Genomic DNA, 17,406 nt, shown 5'->3' with positions numbered 1-17,406 from the left:
CTCTGTAGCCGTGTAAACCTTCAATTTAATTAATGTTGCGTAGTTTCTATTGTTAAGTCCGATAAAACTGATCATAATTAAACCACTGAAAATACGCAGATTCTAAAATAGTTAAAGAATTACAAAGTTTATTGACAATTAAAAGATCTTTACCACTTGATGACTAATAATTGAGAAATTAAAAAATCCAGAAAATAGTATGGACGAAATATCGACAAAAAAATTTAGCTGCATGCAGTCTTGACGTGAAGCTCGTGCGCATGTTTTGTTGGTTGCATAACACTCCAAATAACTAATAATGAACAAACTTGAAACTTGAGCAAATATTTTATTTTTTCTTTATATAGTTTTAATTAGGCCTTACATAATTGCAATAGAATAAAAGTAAAATACTATGATGCAACAACCTGTGTATCTGTAACTATTGTGTCTTGATCAGGAATAATTTCAAGTGGCAATTTATCATTTTGTTTGTCCCCTCCTTCTGTCAGATTACATGCATCAACAACAAGTTCATTAAATGAATCAGGATTGTCTGCATGCACATGATGCCCTGCCTGACTAATAACTTCTAATCTGACATAAGAACTTTTTCTCAGCTCCTTAAGTTTCTTTCCCACTGATCTATCCATCCATGTGTTTGATCCATTCATTAAAGTAATTGGTACTCTATTATCCAGTTTATGTATCCTATTGAGCATTGGATTTTTTGCCCATCCAAAACCTTTAATCATTCTATGAAAAGCAGTTTCACCTCTACAATGAAAGTTTGCATTAACATAAGTACTCATTTTCATTTATCTGATAACCTACGTTGGTTTTTGCGAATTGCATTGATAAATATAATCACTGATAATCTCATGATTCTCTAAATGTCCGGCATATTTGTTTGAAATGTCTGATCTCATCTTTCTTATAATCCATGGTCCTATAAAAAATTGACAATTACCACATCATTAATTCTCACTTCTTACCAAAAGGTCCAGCAGCTCTAACAGTTGCTAATGGATTGAATGCTGTAAATGGGTATAATACAATGCCAAGGGTTTTCAACCATAGAGGTGGATTAAAATCTGATGGTCTTTCTACAAAACCCCAAGGGTCTGCTAATATTAGGTGTTTTACTTGTTTTGGATATGAAATGGTGTAACTGGTTGCTAGATAACCACCCATACTGTGTCCTAATAAAATAAACTGGTCTAGTTTGACTTCTTTACGCCATTGTTCTATGGATTCAACAAATTCTTGTTCAGCTTCTAGACTATCACAACTAAAGTCTGGTCTTGAAGATCTTCCAAAACCTATATCAACCTATACTATTATATACTACAGCAATTATATCTTTGTTATGCATACCCAAGATGTCTATAGCATAGACAGGCCGATTAGCTGCTAAGGAATCTAAATTCAAACACCAAAATCCAACTCCTGCACCAAAACCATGTAAAAGAACCAATGGTGTATTTTTAGACTCTGTGTTCATTGAAATCGTCCATATTTTAGCTTTTATACTTGATTTATGATCGATAAGGACATGGCACCCTTTATATGCGGTCTGTACAACTAAGATAAAATTCATTTTACTAATTGATAACACAACAGTCTGAAAATTTAAATTATACCTTGAAATATTTTCTTTTCCAGTGATACAAGTTTGCTCTCTGAATACTTTACCCAGCCGCATTTTTCTTGATTTTCTGGAGGTCCTGACATTTCACTGGAATTTTGTTCTGTTGTTGTTGACATGTTTCACACTTACAATCACACGTATAACCTTACTTTTTTGATGGATCGCAAGCTTAATGTCTGGTTTATTGATCTAAATTGCTGCAGATTGAATAATTTTAAGCACGTTAATACGCGACTAGATAGCATGATGAATCAGCAGAACACAATTATATAGAATGAAATAGCACATTTTATCACAGTATAATCGCAGGTTCCCACTCTCCTACCTAATCTATCTAATTCACATTCACAGCGCAACATATTACCGTGAACCATCAAATCACATAGCACACGGACCTGACGAACCATTAAATATTTGGAAACATTTGGATTTGATTATGCTACGTCTACACGTTAAAAACCAGCCGGTTATAACCGATCTTTTACGACTAGCAAATCATTCTCGAGTACCCAAGTAACAGCCAAGGGAAATACCTACATATTGTAAAAGGGTCGTTTTGATAAATTTAAACTTCGTGTTATAAATGGTTGCCAGGCTGGTATCTTATCTTATCATGGAATACAAAAATGCATTTCCGTGTGTCGTCTGTTTGTCAAACCTATAGTTTTGGATTATCGTAAAAACAGTTATAAGTGCTCATTCACAATGGGCATAAAGCATAAGCATTAATGCATAAAAATTTATGTTTAGTGCTCTATGCTTGTATTCGTTCACAATGAGCATAAGTACACATTCACAAAGGGCATAAAGGATAAGGATGTCTTAAGCAATATGGTCATGCATTGTGAACGAATATAAGCATAGAGCACTAAACATAAATTTTTATGCATTAATGCTTAGGACATCCTTATGCTTGATGTCCATTGTGAATAAGTACTAACACACCTAAATTCCTCCGTTTATTTCAAAATATTGTTAAGCTGTTGAAATATTGACATGCTTATTTACTTATGATTAATCAATCTGCCTCCAAAATTGACTGATAGGCACTAAATCTGTGTCTGTCACAATGTCGTAACAGGGATAAAAGGGTGTTTAGGATTTTTTAACACCTTGATGCAGATATAGGTTCCAATAAAGACCAATTATGTGCCAACCAAGTATATACTTTGTCAATGTTTCGCTAAATTTTCTGAAAACTTAAATACTGAATTCATAAATTCATCGTTTTGACAAAATATAAACAAACAGACGTTACTATTAACCCTAGAATTATAACTGTTATAGGAAAATTAAATGGCCGGCAGAACAGGATTATAAATCTTATTTAAGCATAATGCGGTCCTAAACACAAGTTTAAAAAGTCGAAATTTATTGGCATCCCGTCATTGGCATTACTCCACATTTTGCAACTATTAGACTATTACTCGATGGGTTGATGGCTTTACTTTAGCTTCCGACAAGGTCAACAACTCAGTGTTGCGTAAACCTCATTTCTCATTATACTTTTTGTACCTCCTGTTTCAAAAAGAATTCGCGGTTAATAGCTATTGATCAGCGTAAACTCGTAGATACAGGAATACTTTTGTTGGTATGCAGCTGTGATGGAAAAAGTGGAATAAAACTCTAAAAATCACAAAAAATGGGAGGTGCGATTTAGAATCAGCACGTCCAGATCTGAGTTTTTGACACCTTTTTCAAAAGCGAAATTTTACCAGTCCCCCCTTACTTCAAAATTCTACCCATTTTCAACCATGAAACTTAACTGAATACATTTTCTTGTATATTTCGAACCCTGGAAATCACTTCCGGGCTCGTTTCTTCGATAACTCTAACCGCTTTTCCAGAATGGTCGACTAAAAATTGCAATTTTTGGAATCTTTTAAAAATTTGATTTTAAAATCGAATATTGCGTCCATAAATACGCTACATTTTTGGAATCAGCACGTCGAAACCTATATTCCAGAATTTGGATTTTTAGACAACTTTTTCAAAAGTGAATTTTTTCTAAATAGACTTCGAAGCACAGAAGTCACCTCCGGGCTCGTTTCTTCGATAACTACAACCGTTTTTACAGAATGACCCAATGAAAAATCGCAATTTTTGGATTTCTTAAAAAATTTGTTTTTAAAATTGAATACTTCGAAAATATTGCTCCGTGACGGTAAACATCCTAAATTTTTACGACCCATTTTCGAAACTTAACTAAATACATTTTCTCGGATATTTAGAGCCCTAGATGTCACTTCACAAAAATGGAAAGTTTTAAGTTATCTTCTAGTATTCAGAAATGCCTGAAACTTCCAAAATGTGGTAAATTAAAGAGGGGAATCCCAATTGCACACATGGCTTGAAAAAGTTAGGACTTTTACCGCTCGGAAAAGTCCGAATTGCGCTTACTACCTGAATGCTCCCGTACCAGACCCTATTAATAACTACAGGTAAAAATTACTCTCCATTGGAAATCCAGTGTTGTATGAAGTTTTTAATTGTAATGTGTATCGCAATAATAAATTAATAATATATGCCTTTATACTATTCAAAAAATGATAGGTTCGTTTTAAGAAATTATTTAGAAAGTCCACGTGGACTGTATGCAGCACGGAATACATTTTTAGATAGAGAAAATCACTGTGAATAATTTTACAGTTTTTTTCGGAGCGACTCGTAATAACCTGCATAATTATATCATGTTTTAAAATTTGGTAATCACGTTCACAAAAATTTTCAAAGCTTGAAATATGACTACAAATAAAAAATTTGCCAGTGTATGTAAGCTTACTTTATTATATTAGAGTATAAAGAAGCGGATAATTTTTACGGGGTCTAAGCAAGACGAATCATTTTACTCATTTACCTATTTGGTGTTGTTTGATCGATGATCACCATCTTCGGTTTTGAGTAAAAACTTGTATACAGCGGCGTAAATACAATGAATGAAAATATTCAAGAAGAACAAAATATCAATACTAGGTAAGTTACAGACTTTCAAAATATAAATACACCTATTAATTAAAACAAAGCTTCACTCGGTGTACTTTTACAGCTACCCATAGTATAACTCTACTCTATACGAGTAAGGTGTTGCCTTCTGTATTATGAACAGGATCCATATTAATTATAATGTGCCTCAGTAATAAACAAAAATTACATTTAGAATTATTATCGAGCTTTTTAAAGATAATGACCATCAATAATACACTTTGTTGTGATAAATTTATTTAGAAATGTTAAAATGAAATTTTTGCTAAATGTGTATTTATTTTCTTCTCCACAACACAACAATGAATTAAAATTTTTTGAGTTATGTATAACTGCTATTTTCCTTTTTTCAAGCGACAACTTTACAACCTTATCATGGCATGAGCTCCTACAAAATCTCAGCACAAACCACTTAGAAAAATTGGAAAATATTTTTAAAAGTAATGAATCAAGTCTTAGCAAGGAACAGTTTTTTCAAGCAGTTGATGAAGTATTTGAACACTCGGATTGTGCCCAACAAATAATTGCATTATATGATCTTATAAACAAAAATAATGAATCTAGAATCACGTGGGGTCAATTACTGGATTTCTTTGTACAAAACATATCACCAAATGGTGCTGGTGTAATAGATTTACAAATAAATGCCATTATAGCAGTACCACAGACAAGAGTAAACTTTTTGTACATGTGTATAGACATGCAGTGTTAAGAAGTAATGTCTTTTAGAGAGAAGCAATAGTTAAAATTGTGCTTATCGAAACGTCAAAATATTTTTGTTATGCCATATTATCCAAGCATGGTAGAGTTGGTCTGTACGATGGCAATCTGAACTTTTTAACAACATATCAGTTAATAATGACGAGAGAAGATATTAATCGGCGGGAGGAAGATAGAAGAAGAAGGAATAGATGGGTTACAGATGCCATTTTTTGTAGTGACGTCCTTATGTTTATCGTAACTAATACTGCGAGAAGTGTAATTATTTATGAAGCTTCAGGGTTAAAACATGTGCCTTTGTGGCTTATTTTAAGCACACCTAACATTGTTGAGGTAATAAGTAGATCTCATTACACTACTTGTAATCGTCAGTATCAATTCTTGAATTGCAGTGTTTTGCCTATAAAAGCAGTGATGCTAGTGAAAAAGGAGAAAGTACGTTATATATGGGTGATGACAGTGGTTTAGTATTTTCTTTTATTTTTTTGCAACCAAAAGTACTCATATTAAGGAAAAAACATAACGACAAACTTAGTTTATTTTATTGGGATGTAAGATGTACTGTGGTTTTTAGCAATATTTATTTTAAAACTACTTGTTTTAGGAATTATCAGAAGAAAAAGATTTTATGATTGTAAAACGTATCGGCCGACCCCATCAAGAAAGCATAAAACGACTTATATATTTTGATGATAATGAAACGCTCGTATCTTGTAGTAAAGATTCTAATGTTTCTTTAATAATAAAATATGTGGGAAAGAAAAACGCACCTTACGTTTTTAAAATGCCCAAAGTAAGTAAAATAATAGAATGTAAGACGTAACGATTTCTTTTCCAAAACTCAAATTAATCAACTTTCAAGAGATACTACCCAAATACACATTTTAATTATAATTTATAAGTGCTTCGTGCTTAACTCAGTTTGATTGTGTAATATGTGACAGGGATGTAACTGTTTTGCCTTGAGTACAGAACGAAAAATACTGATTACTGGAAGTCAAGACGGAATTATAAGGTTGTGGAATCCAATAATCACTTCAAAATCTATCGGAACTTTAAGTGGACATAAAACTGCAATTGCAGATTTGAAAATGATGGATAAAGAAAACTTATTCATGAGTTGTTCTCATGATGGAGTAAGTCTCATCAGTTCTATTTATTTTGTTAGAAAAATGTATAGGATATATTAGTGTTTATGTACTACACGATCGAAAATAAAATGAATTAGAGTTGGCTACAAGACCGTCGTCTGTAGTGGTACAACTGAATATCACATCATTCTCTCCCATGAAAGGTCTCTCACCTCTTGGTGACAAAATTCAACAAGTTCAAAAAGATCCATGTTTCCCTATGTTAACACACATTGACACAAAGTGCGGGCAATTGTACCACCCAAAACTTGACAAACAAACTCATTTCGTTTTCGATTGTAGGTTATAATGTTCATTTAATAAATAGTGTTAGATATTATGATATTTTTTTTGTAGACGTTTAATTTGTGGGATATAAAACAACAAAAATGTATTCAAAGCTTTGTGATCAATTTTCCTTCTTTTGCTGTATTTGGGAAGTTAATAGAATGGGGAATCGAATGTATTTACCCTGGCCCGAAGCGCACATTGTGCAACGAGAATAACACAACTTTAGGTGTATGGCAAAGATCTCCAATATTAGTTGCATGTTGTAACCACATTGCCCTTATAAAACTAAAACATCCAGACAAAGAGATTTTAGATAATAATGAAACACAGGTTTTGCCTCCACCGCCTTTACAAAACAGTGTACTGATTCCCAAGATGTGGAATACTTCAGACAGTACAGAAGCAGTCAGGTAAAAAGTACTTTTTTTGGAATTAATACACGTATTATGTGATATAATTACTACTAGGTGTAACGAATTTAACCAACCTGACATGTCTATTATAGACAAGAGATTAAAAGAGTTGGAGTTTATACTTAAGAAAGATCTTTTTGAGGAAAATGGATCCAATAGGAGTGACATCAATTTCAAAATTGCTACTTTAGAACGTAAAAAATTAGAAGTAGGTGTATACTGCTTGGTTCAAGTAACATATCTATATATAACGCAAATAAAAAAAATGTTTTTTAGATGCAGCATCATGTAGCACGTGGTGCACCCTACTTAGCGTTGGATTTACACGAAGTTCATGAACTGCGCCTAACACCCGATCTTCCAGTACCTAATAAGAAGAAAATTAAACATATGGTTGAAAAAATTGAAACTATTTTGCAGGATGCTAGTTGCCGAGATTTGATTTTTTCGGAACCATCGACGAGTCGTTCGCCCAGATCTTCTAGAAGTAGTGTTATAGAATTTGATTATTGATACAATTGTATACAATTTTTTAAATAGCTTTACCAAATTACTATGAATGCCATTATGATTTACTTTAACTTTTACTATGCTTGTCAGAAATTTGAACCATTGTGGTAGTATGTACTTAACATGATCACTTTCTACTTCTATTTTTTTTAATTTCTTATTCAGTCATTGCATAAACTTCGAAAAATGTAAGTGTAATCAAAAACTTTGCAAGTGAATAAACAGAATTTTTCAAATCCGTTCTAAAAGTACTGTGCTTTAATAGCGAGGAAAGTTACGTAAGGTTTGGGAAATGGTGACCAAAATTCGCGCCTCGCCGATAAGGCCAGCTAGTGATCTTTAGGTCATTGGTATTTCTGGTGGAAATTTGTAGCACAAAATTCCCTACCGAAATGCCGCGCTTATTTTGGTGATGAACATGGTGTGTTTTGTTTCTTTTGTTTAGTGTGTAGGTCGTGTGGCGCGAAAATTTGGCGGGAACTCAAGAATTAATTTTTTGGCTCATATAACAACAAAATTGGTCATAATTGCATTTGAACTCAACTTAAAATTTTTCAATTCTGTTCATGTCGTTTCGAATTACGTAAACTGAGCCTTAAAATTCGTGCATAAAATTCCAGTTTTGAGGTTATTTGTAGGTTGTCAAGTTCGTCCGATCGTACGCGCTCAAAAGTAGTGCTGTGAGTGAGCAACAAAAAATGTGTACGGATTCGCGCGTAAATATCGAAAAATTTTTGGGATGCAACGTTGAATGTTAGCGAAGATAACACGCAACATACTATCAAAATTTTTACCGCAGTCGTATTGTTTTTAGTGATACCTGGTGTGGATTCCCGCCTTTTGTAGGCGTTGTCAAAGAGTTTAATGGTGGCGAACGTAGTTAATTTATTTTCGTCGTAGAGTGTTGTAATTGTTGTAAAACCATGGTGTTATCCTACGAGACAGACGCTGATTTGGAAGATAAACACACCGAACTTTGCAATAAATTAAACCTAGATTTTAAAATTTCCAATGACGCCTGGGATCGTTTTCAGTCCATAAGCAAGAACTTTACATTGGAGGTTGGTGATGGTCGCGTTATTCATAAATCTTGTCTTTATAAGGCTTTGTTTTTCAGGGAGAGCCCCTTCATTGGATAGGCTGTGCAATATATGTAGCTTGCTGGAAATCCACAGCTTCGACAGCAAATCAAAATACGGTTCAAAGTAATTGCGTTAATTTAACAAGTCTTTTGCGGCACTGTAATTTAAGGTAGGTGAATGGTACGCTTTTTATTATTTTAATGCGAGTGTATATAACGTTACAGCATAGCACAGTTCTTTTTCAAAATTAAACAATGGTCTGATATGGCAAATATGTCTGAAGAGTTTAAGAAACGGATAGAGTATTTAGAGGGAAGCTTTGCTGTTGCTTATAATGTGTTTAAAGAATATCAACCACTGTTCCTACTAATATTTAAAGCACCAGAAATTAGCGACGTCGAAGTAAATAAGCAACACAGAAATAGGAAACAGAAGTACGTAGTGTTATTTCATTTTGATGCACAAACTAGGTTTTTTAATTTAGGTCTGTGCCTTGTACCTCTCTGAAAGTTTTTGAGTTTTGTTGGACTCTATTTATTGCCATTAAAGGAGAAGACACAAATTATAACAATGATTTAGTCACTTCGTGCCATTTATTAATTGCGATTTGTGATTGGGCTTTCAAAAATGCATTTCTTGCTGACCGTAGGGATCTTCTGAACCCAGAGTTTCAAGGTATGTAATTTGTTTTTTTTTTTTTTCGGACTATGACTAGTGAATATGTTCCACAGGTTTGCCAGCTGAGTGGCCTATGTCCACGTATGTATTACCTGAAGAGGCTCCGTGTATTGTTAGTTTTTTATGCCCAAGTTCCAATATGATTACGGAAGTGAAATATATCAAAGAATATCAGTTTAAAAAATCGATTAAAAATCTTTTTGAGCAAGGCGTACTCTCAGGAAAAGATCCTGACAATGGTGATGTACTTGATTTTTCCGTTTTTGAACATAACTTCAAGAATATTACAAATACATATGAAACAAATTATTTGAGTAAGAGCGATTTCGATGAGAGAATATTTTTAGGTAAGCTATGATTTTGAACTGTCAAGTAGAATCATATGTTTTCATGACTGAGGGCAGCTGTTGTGAACAGCTGACTAATTGTATTACCTGAACAGATGGTCTTGACCTTGAATTTAACACCTGCTATTTACAGCTGAGTACAGAAGAAAATTAATAATCAGGGAACAGAACCAAAGTAATGCCCACAACTCCTCCATCCAGGACCAAAATGCAGGTAATTTCAAAAACAGAGTCATCTATAAAAACAAAAGAATTACAGTTTATAATTTTTCAGCAGGCGCTTCTAGTCCTGAGTTGTCTAAAGATATGGTTTGTAAAATATTAATTCTTTAGTAACGTTGCTTAATATAAAAGCTGCAGGTTGTTACTCAAGAATGTTTGACGCCTCTTACTGGAAGGAAGTATTTGGGGCCCAAAGAATCGCAGGAATCGACTCCTTTGGTCACAGCAACTGAGAGCATTTCAAGGCTTAATAGTCTGCTTCTTGGACGGCAACCAGCTCCCAGTGAAGCTTTGGTGCAATTGTTTGAGTGAGTACTTGCACAGAGCGTGAAATGAATAAACTGCAATTTTTCCCTTTGTAGGTCTTGTGTTCAAAATCCCACTGAAAGAATCAGTGAAATTGTCGCAAATCTGGGTGAAAGATTTGTAAATTCTTGTCCCACAGATCAGAGAGAAGTGGCTAAAAGAAGGCTGCAGTTTGGAATAACGTTGTTTTACAAGTTTATTGAAAATATTTTGCAAAATGAACGTTCAATGCATTCAGATATTTCTGTAATAAATAGCAGTGTTGGTTTTTTCGTATATTACATATTTGTTTTTTAGGCTATTGTTGAAAAAGATGTTTTTTATGAATGTATGTTTGCATGTTGTTTAGAAATTGTTATTTATTCATATAATAGTCGACAAAAGTTTCCTTGGATTTTGGAGGCGTTGCAAGTGCAGCCATATAATTTTGTGAAAGTGATAGAACTCATAATCCGTTCCAAGGATAAGCTATCCAGAGATACCATCAAACATCTAAATATGGTAAATATTTTTTTACAGAAAATTATTTAAAAAAATAACTTTCATCGTGACTTTGTTTTTGGCCGGTTTTTCTTTTTTGTAACAATCGCAATCTAAAATAAGCTGATGTAAAAGATCTTGAACATTTCAGATAGAAGAAATGATTTTATCTTCATTGGTGTGGAAATCTGATAGCTTAATCTGGGAAGCAGTTGCTTCTTCAGATAAAGAAGTTCCGAAGTTTGAAGAAACTGCGTTACCTGGCCATCTTCAAAATGAACCTAGTTCTGAAAGTTCCACGTTAAGAAATATTCTTAATTCTGAACCAAGTAATAGTAATTTTATGAAACAATACACTTTTTATAATGTGTTGTTTCAGGGCAAATTCAGTCACCTGGGCCTTCAGCGACGGACCGGTTTCAATCACCTGTAGCACATAGTAGTGCTGTAAATCGAGAATTGTTCCCGTCTGTACAATCAAATCAATCGTTGTTGCAACACACTCATTTAAGTAAGTATCATTGGCAAAACTAGTAAAAATTCGAAATATTGCAAAATAATTTTAATAATATTCAGCAACTATAATCAAAATATTTACTAAATACATTTTTCTACAACGACTTGTGGCTACTTTAGAATAAAAGTTGGTGTCATGTTTGGATAAACTTATCAACTGAAGTAATGAAAGTTCGGAGGCGTACGAACTTGTAAATAAATCGTCGTGCACACGTCTTAACGAGTTTTTTTGCACTGTTTTTTTAGAAAATTTGTAGGTTAAATTTAACGCTCTTACCTTTTTTATGGGGCTAATTGTGACTACAAATTAAGAAATTATATATTTGTTGAGGTCAGTCAAAATAGGTCAATGAAGTCTAAATAAACGTAGTATAGTTAATTTAAAAATAAGAAAATAACTTATTTTTATGGGGAAAGATAAGCAAAGCTTTTTTGATATTGCCAAACGCAGAATGTTAGTTAATTTTTAGCATAAATTTACAGAAATTTGCAAATTGCATAATTTTTACTTTATGTAGAGTTATTTAGCAGATATTTTCTTATAGTGGCTGAATTTAAATTTATTTTCAACTAAATTACTATTTGTTGCAGTTTGTTTTATGTTAATCATTTTTGGTATATCCAATATGTTTTATTTATAACTTTTGTTTGAAAATTAATATATTTATTGTTTCATAAGTGATCAAAGACCGTACTGGAAACACCAGAATGATTCCTATCGTTAACAATGACACTCAAAAAGTGCAGTCTCAAGTACCCCAGACAGGTCCAAAACGTTCAGAAAATACTGCCTTAGCAAGACCAAAAAGAACAGGAGGTGTATCGATAGTTTTCAGAAAGGTAAGTATTCAGAAGATTAATAGTACTATGGTAAGGTATTGTTTTATGGTCTGTGATATTGTTACTGATAAAAAAAGTAGAACATTTTTACTGCAAATAGTCGGCAAAAATTATATGAGAAAAAAACCGTTTCTTTTTCGTACTAAAATATCCGTATTTATTTTCCCGCTGCTGTTTCTAGAAATGTGCATTGTATTTGTGTTGAAACACTCAGTATCAGTCGTGAAAAAAATAGAGGTGAAATATACCGGCTGTCTGGAAAATGGCGGATTAACTGGTGAATCTCACATTTTGGTGGAATTATAAAGATTTTAAAACTGGTTCTTTTGCCACGTTTAACAACTAAATAACACATTCATTATCACAATAACTAGTAATAAAACTTTTAGTTAATATTTCTTTCGCCGATGACCATGTTTAATTACCATTTCAGTTAGAATATACAAAGATATGGTTGTGTTGTTTTTGTAATCATTTTATAAAATTATTATGTGTACAGGATGTTCATTTTATCTGTTCACGCCTGAATAGTTCTGCATAGGCAACCCATTTTACGTTTCACAAACAGCTTTGATTAGTTTTTGTTTTTAAATATTGAACGCATAGATAGCAATGATCAGAACCAAAATTATGACAAGTTATTTCTATCGCCCAAATATTTTCAATTTTCGTTTGCTTTAAAATGTTTTCGAATTCTGAAAAAACAGACATGCTATTGAGAAAGTGTGACAAAAATTTTCTTCGTCTCTACGCCAGGCAATATCCCAATAGAAGAATTCCCTCAAATTAAGCGTTTAGAAAACTTGAAAAAAATTATTACATATGTCAGGAAAAGCACTTCCAAGAAGTTTTCAAAGTTAATGTTTGGTGTGGAATTGTTGGTAACCACGTCATTGGTTCACATTTTTTTGAAGGAAATTTAAACAGACTTATGTATCTAAATTTTTTAAAGAATATTTTACCTGAACTGTTGGAAAACGTAGGGCTAGACATACCAAGAATAATTTGGTTTGAAAATGATGGTGCTACCGCTCATTATCAGAGAGACGTTAGGAACTATTAATACAGAGTGTTTGGACCAAGACTTATTGCTAGAGAAAAAGAGTACGCTTGGCCTGCACGGAGCCCTGATCCAAGGCCATTAGATTTTTTTCTTTAGGGGAAGGCGTCAGGCAGATCTATAACTCCCGACATGTTAGACAGAGTTCGTAGAAATTTTGAACGTAGCATAGGACTTTGTGAAGATAGTGGAGGCAGGCATTTTGAACATTTATTACAAATTCGTTTTCGTTGTAATCTGATCCATTAATAAACTGAGTATTAATTTTCTAAATTTTGTCATTATTTGGCATTGATATCTTTGTTATTTTTTTCTGTGATTGCTGTGATAGCTTATTAAAAAAAAATGTAAATTGGAGTCGCCTCTGGGGTGTATAATATGTTGCCTATGCAAAAATTGTCAGGCGTGAACAGATAAAATGAACACCCTGTATGTGGAAATCATTAAAACAATTTTGGGGATTTTGGTGTTCTATTTTTAGAAAATTCTGACCTACCTGTTATTGAGTTAATTTTGGGATCCAGTTTTTTTTTTTGAAATTTAAAACAACTTTGAGGTTCTAGGTATTTCTGTTTGGAAAGAATTTGAAAGGGTTTTGGAGCCTTTGGTGTCTTTTTTTTTTAATAATAATTTAATTAAATTTCTTAGAAGATACGTCATTTGTCAAAATCACTCTTGTCATAGCACGTATTAGCCCCGCCCACTCACCCTCTTTTTTCTTGAAAGATATGTCATTGCCAAAATCGGTTTTATTTTATTTAAGCATGTCTAGCCCCGCCCACCCGCCCTCTATTTTCTTAGCGAGTATATCATTTGCCAAAATCAGTCTTACCTTGGCGGGCACTAGCCTCAACCACCAACCCACCCTCTCGTTTCTTAGAGGGTGTCTCATTAGTCATTAGCCAAAATCAGTTTTATCTTAGCAAGTACTGATGACTAATTTTTACAAAAAATAATCAAAATTTGGAAACATTACGCGCTTATTTATATGCACAAGGCAGGAATTTTGAAGATCTTCTCTAGTGTTTCGTTGGTTATGCTTTAATGGATTTTTCTTTTGTTGGTTTTGTTTTTGTTTATAATTTATAAATGTCTTATTAAATGTTTTTTTTTTAGTTATTAATGAAAAATAACAGCTTGTTTTATTAATAATAATGCACAACGATTAATGACTACTGCTTGTTACAGTTATTGTCGTAAAAAAAATAAAAGGTGGATTTCAGTCACCATCGTTACTAAGAAAGTAAGCTGGAGGTATTTCCGCATTAGGTGCATGCAGTGTTGCCAATTTTACTTTTATAAAATTACGTTTTTTGCGTTATCTACATCATAAAGAATTTTTTTATTACTTTTTTGGGACTCCCGAAACCCCCGCCATTTTCCAGACACCCGGTATAGAATAATCTATTATATGTATATAAATATGCCGTATGCCGTATATGGTTCACTTCATTTTCAAATATTCTCAAGCCTGTGAAGTTAGAATATCATGCATTTCTTGTGTACTATTGAAACAAAAGAGAAAAAAATAGTATGTAGAGTGTAAATAATAGGGGAAGAATATATTGAGTTGTTACAACCTGTTACGTAGGTTTTAACTAGTGGGTATTATTTACCTTCTGAAATCAGAGCCCTTTGCGTTATACCACGAAAGAACCACAATAAATTCTAAGAGATTAAGTCAGTAATCCACAGAAATTCTCTACATACAGTTTGAATGAGCACTTATCTTATAAATGTTGTTCAATTTTACAAACATTATTCAACGGATACGTTTTGTGGAAGGACTTAAATTACGCCAACAAAACTTTAAAATATAGTGCCGACATTCCTATTTGTAACAAATTGTTATATTCTCTTAAATTCCAGGGTAAATAACTCTGGGGACCACTTCAGGATACACATAAATTTTTTACTACAACACTTCGCATTTTAAATATTTGTTTATATTATGTTTGTACTTTAGTTGCATACATTAAGTCACAGCCTAAATACATTCTTTTAAAGACGTAATTAAAAGAAAAGTTTCTACATCATTGCACAAAATGAGTAAGGTTCATAAAAATGAACATCTTTCCCAAGTGAATGCGTCAAGTTAAGAGCTTCCACAAAGATTTTATTGCTAAATTTTAAGTAACAGCTGTGTTAATTAAATTTCGGTTGCGAAAAGTAGAAAACGAACTAAAATTTCACTTTGTTAACTAGATACCTACTGCTCGTATATTTATTTACTTGGTTATTCTTTCAGTTTTATAATTTATCAGGAGAAAGAATGGAGCATTTGTGCACTCATTTAAAAATCACGAATATCGATACGAAGCGAAAAATTTGGACAGTTTTTGAAGAATTAGTCCGAAAAAACCATTGTGAATTGATGAAGGACCGAAATTTAGACCAACTTTTAATGTGTGCCGTATACATGATTTGCAAACTGACCAATTTAAATAAAAGCTTCGCCGAAATTATTAAAAGTTACAGAACTCAGCCACAGGCTACTAGCGATATCTATCGTAAAGTATTGATTCGTGCTAAAAAAACCAAAGTTGTGGGTAAGATTAGATTTTAGAATTTTACACGCAACTTTTTATCGTAATAATTATTTAACCAGATGGAGTTACGGAGGAAGTTCCAGAAGAACGTGGAGATTTGATACATTTCTATAACAATGTAATAATTCAAGCAATGAAGAAGTTCGCGCAAAAATTCGTGGATAACGGCGACGACCATGTAAGCAACTACACATTCCAACATTGCAAAAGAATATTGTTATATTTGTTTCAGAATGGTGATATTTTACTAAGTCCTTTACCAGCTTCCAGAGGACAAGTTGTTCAGGTCTATGATAATATCTTTATCAAACCTTTAGAAAGTCCGACGATGCCATTTGGTACAGGAAAAGTACTCAATTACTACTTTAGTCGTAGTCCTTCGAAAGATTTGAAGGACATTAATAAAGCTATTAAAGGGAACGGTGTCACAGGAAAAAGACTCTTAGTCGAAGGTGAAAATGAATTGCCGAATACGAAAAGAATCGCCAATAGAAAAGTTCAGTCTTTGATTGAGGAAAGACGAAGTCAAAATACTGAATGAATTTTCAGTTAGATTTTAGCATTAAGTATGTATAGAACTTAATTTTATGGTAATCCAAGTAATTTTAATTTTAAACTCTGATTATGACTGTTCGATTTGATTGACCTGTATTTCAATTCTTAATTGGAAAGTTTCTGAACTATGACTATTGTGATCTCATAAGTTATTTCTTTTTCAATTGTGTAGCAAAAAGTAGTGAAAATCATGTTCTAGGGATTATTTATTTCCGGTTTTGTCATTTTAAAAGTTTTTATTAAAAAAGTTCTCGTTGAAATTTTACTGTGTCCTGTCTATTTTATTAAACAGAAGATACATCTTTATTAGGTCGGAGGGGCAATTAATTCTTTGTACGAATAACTCTACATCTTTTTAAATAAATTTATTAGATTTTATTGCTCTTTGACTCTTCTTTCCGTTTGTTTAGTAGAATTGATGATGAAGTGTACTTGTTAATAACTTTTGTAACAAAAACATAGTGATAACTTGGTTTTCAGAAATATTGATTCTATTTTTCTTTTTTATTTCCCGTAACGAGCATTGTGTAGAATAAAATAACATAATTGTTTTAATTTACTAATACTAGACTTAGAACTAACAACTTGTTTTTCATTGATCATATAAATGGGGACAGATTATTTTATTCATATTTTTTTGTAAATAGTTTCCCCTAGAGGTGCGATTGTGCAAGAGGTGTTGTGTAGTGTAGAAACGTTTTTACAATTAAATTTTCGTCGTGCACTTTTCTAGATTGGACATCAGACTCTCCTGGGTATGAGAGGACTATGAAGAACGAGTAATGAAGGGTACTTGCAACGCACCAGCGCTGATTCGGTACTATATAGTGACATCAAAGATGTTTCTTAAAAAAAAAAGCCAACATTTTTGTATGTTTGAGCCGTATAAAACTGACTTTCCGTAATCTGTGCACTTACAATGTTATAGGCAACCCTCTATTGTCGTAAGCGTTAGGTGGTTTATCTATATTATTTCGAAATCCATTATGAACAATATTTTTACGATTTCCAGGACACTTTGTTAAACATTTTTCACATTTATTTATATGTATAAAATGAGACTCTCGTTTCCGCTTATTTGTTTTCGGTCGCCTG

General features: G+C 32.8%; 3 protein-coding genes across 7 annotated transcripts; 2 read left to right on the top strand and 1 right to left on the bottom strand.

Moving 5' to 3' along the window:
• Nucleotides 1-315: 315 nt before the first annotated feature.
• LOC135134344 ((Lyso)-N-acylphosphatidylethanolamine lipase-like) lies at nucleotides 316-2,098 on the bottom strand. 2 transcript variants are annotated; one of them, XM_064062990.1, is made up of 6 exons: nucleotides 1,780-2,098; nucleotides 1,623-1,717; nucleotides 1,357-1,563; nucleotides 975-1,301; nucleotides 814-928; nucleotides 316-756 (listed from the first exon to the last, which is right to left on the bottom strand). In XM_064062990.1, exons 2-6 carry the CDS (start codon nucleotides 1,711-1,713, stop codon nucleotides 393-395), a joined length of 1,104 nt encoding a protein of 367 aa, XP_063919060.1. In that variant the 5' UTR covers nucleotides 1,714-1,717; nucleotides 1,780-2,098; the 3' UTR covers nucleotides 316-392. The 2 variants fall into 2 exon arrangements, with proteins under 2 accessions (XP_063919060.1, XP_063919059.1); XM_064062989.1 differs by having other exon boundaries at nucleotides 1,623-2,098.
• A 2,464-nt stretch (nucleotides 2,099-4,562) lies between these two features.
• Nucleotides 4,563-7,711, top strand: LOC135134031 (WD repeat-containing protein 64-like). Its single transcript, XM_064062597.1, has 9 exons — nucleotides 4,563-4,603; nucleotides 4,967-5,285; nucleotides 5,342-5,665; nucleotides 5,725-5,883; nucleotides 5,937-6,125; nucleotides 6,277-6,468; nucleotides 6,820-7,163; nucleotides 7,221-7,374; nucleotides 7,443-7,711. Exons 1-9 carry the CDS (start codon nucleotides 4,563-4,565, stop codon nucleotides 7,677-7,679), a joined length of 1,959 nt encoding a protein of 652 aa, XP_063918667.1. The 3' UTR covers nucleotides 7,680-7,711.
• A 455-nt stretch (nucleotides 7,712-8,166) lies between these two features.
• LOC135134050 (retinoblastoma-like protein 1) lies at nucleotides 8,167-16,689 on the top strand. 4 transcript variants are annotated; one of them, XM_064062639.1, is made up of 17 exons: nucleotides 8,167-8,429; nucleotides 8,491-8,737; nucleotides 8,794-8,927; nucleotides 8,983-9,192; nucleotides 9,243-9,433; nucleotides 9,490-9,783; nucleotides 9,917-9,997; nucleotides 10,061-10,092; nucleotides 10,144-10,313; nucleotides 10,368-10,557; nucleotides 10,609-10,812; nucleotides 10,943-11,120; nucleotides 11,171-11,302; nucleotides 11,987-12,147; nucleotides 15,456-15,756; nucleotides 15,816-15,934; nucleotides 15,989-16,689. In XM_064062639.1, exons 2-17 carry the CDS (start codon nucleotides 8,600-8,602, stop codon nucleotides 16,295-16,297), a joined length of 2,844 nt encoding a protein of 947 aa, XP_063918709.1. In that variant the 5' UTR covers nucleotides 8,167-8,429; nucleotides 8,491-8,599; the 3' UTR covers nucleotides 16,298-16,689. The 4 variants fall into 4 exon arrangements, with proteins under 4 accessions (XP_063918709.1, XP_063918708.1, XP_063918707.1 ...); XM_064062638.1 differs by having other exon boundaries at nucleotides 8,476-8,737; nucleotides 10,058-10,092; XM_064062636.1 differs by having other exon boundaries at nucleotides 8,168-8,429; nucleotides 10,058-10,092.
• The last annotated feature ends 717 nt before the right edge of the window (nucleotides 16,690-17,406 follow it).

The sequence above is a fragment of the Zophobas morio genome, unplaced genomic scaffold (assembly GCF_036711695.1).
Source record: "Zophobas morio isolate AGI-343-1 ecotype UQ-CSIRO unplaced genomic scaffold, CSIRO_AGI_Zmor_V1 ptg000023l, whole genome shotgun sequence".
NCBI lineage: Eukaryota > Metazoa > Arthropoda > Insecta > Coleoptera > Tenebrionidae > Zophobas > Zophobas morio.
The sequence above is the reverse complement of the archived record's forward strand: the minus strand, read 5'-3'. Positions and strand labels throughout refer to the sequence as shown.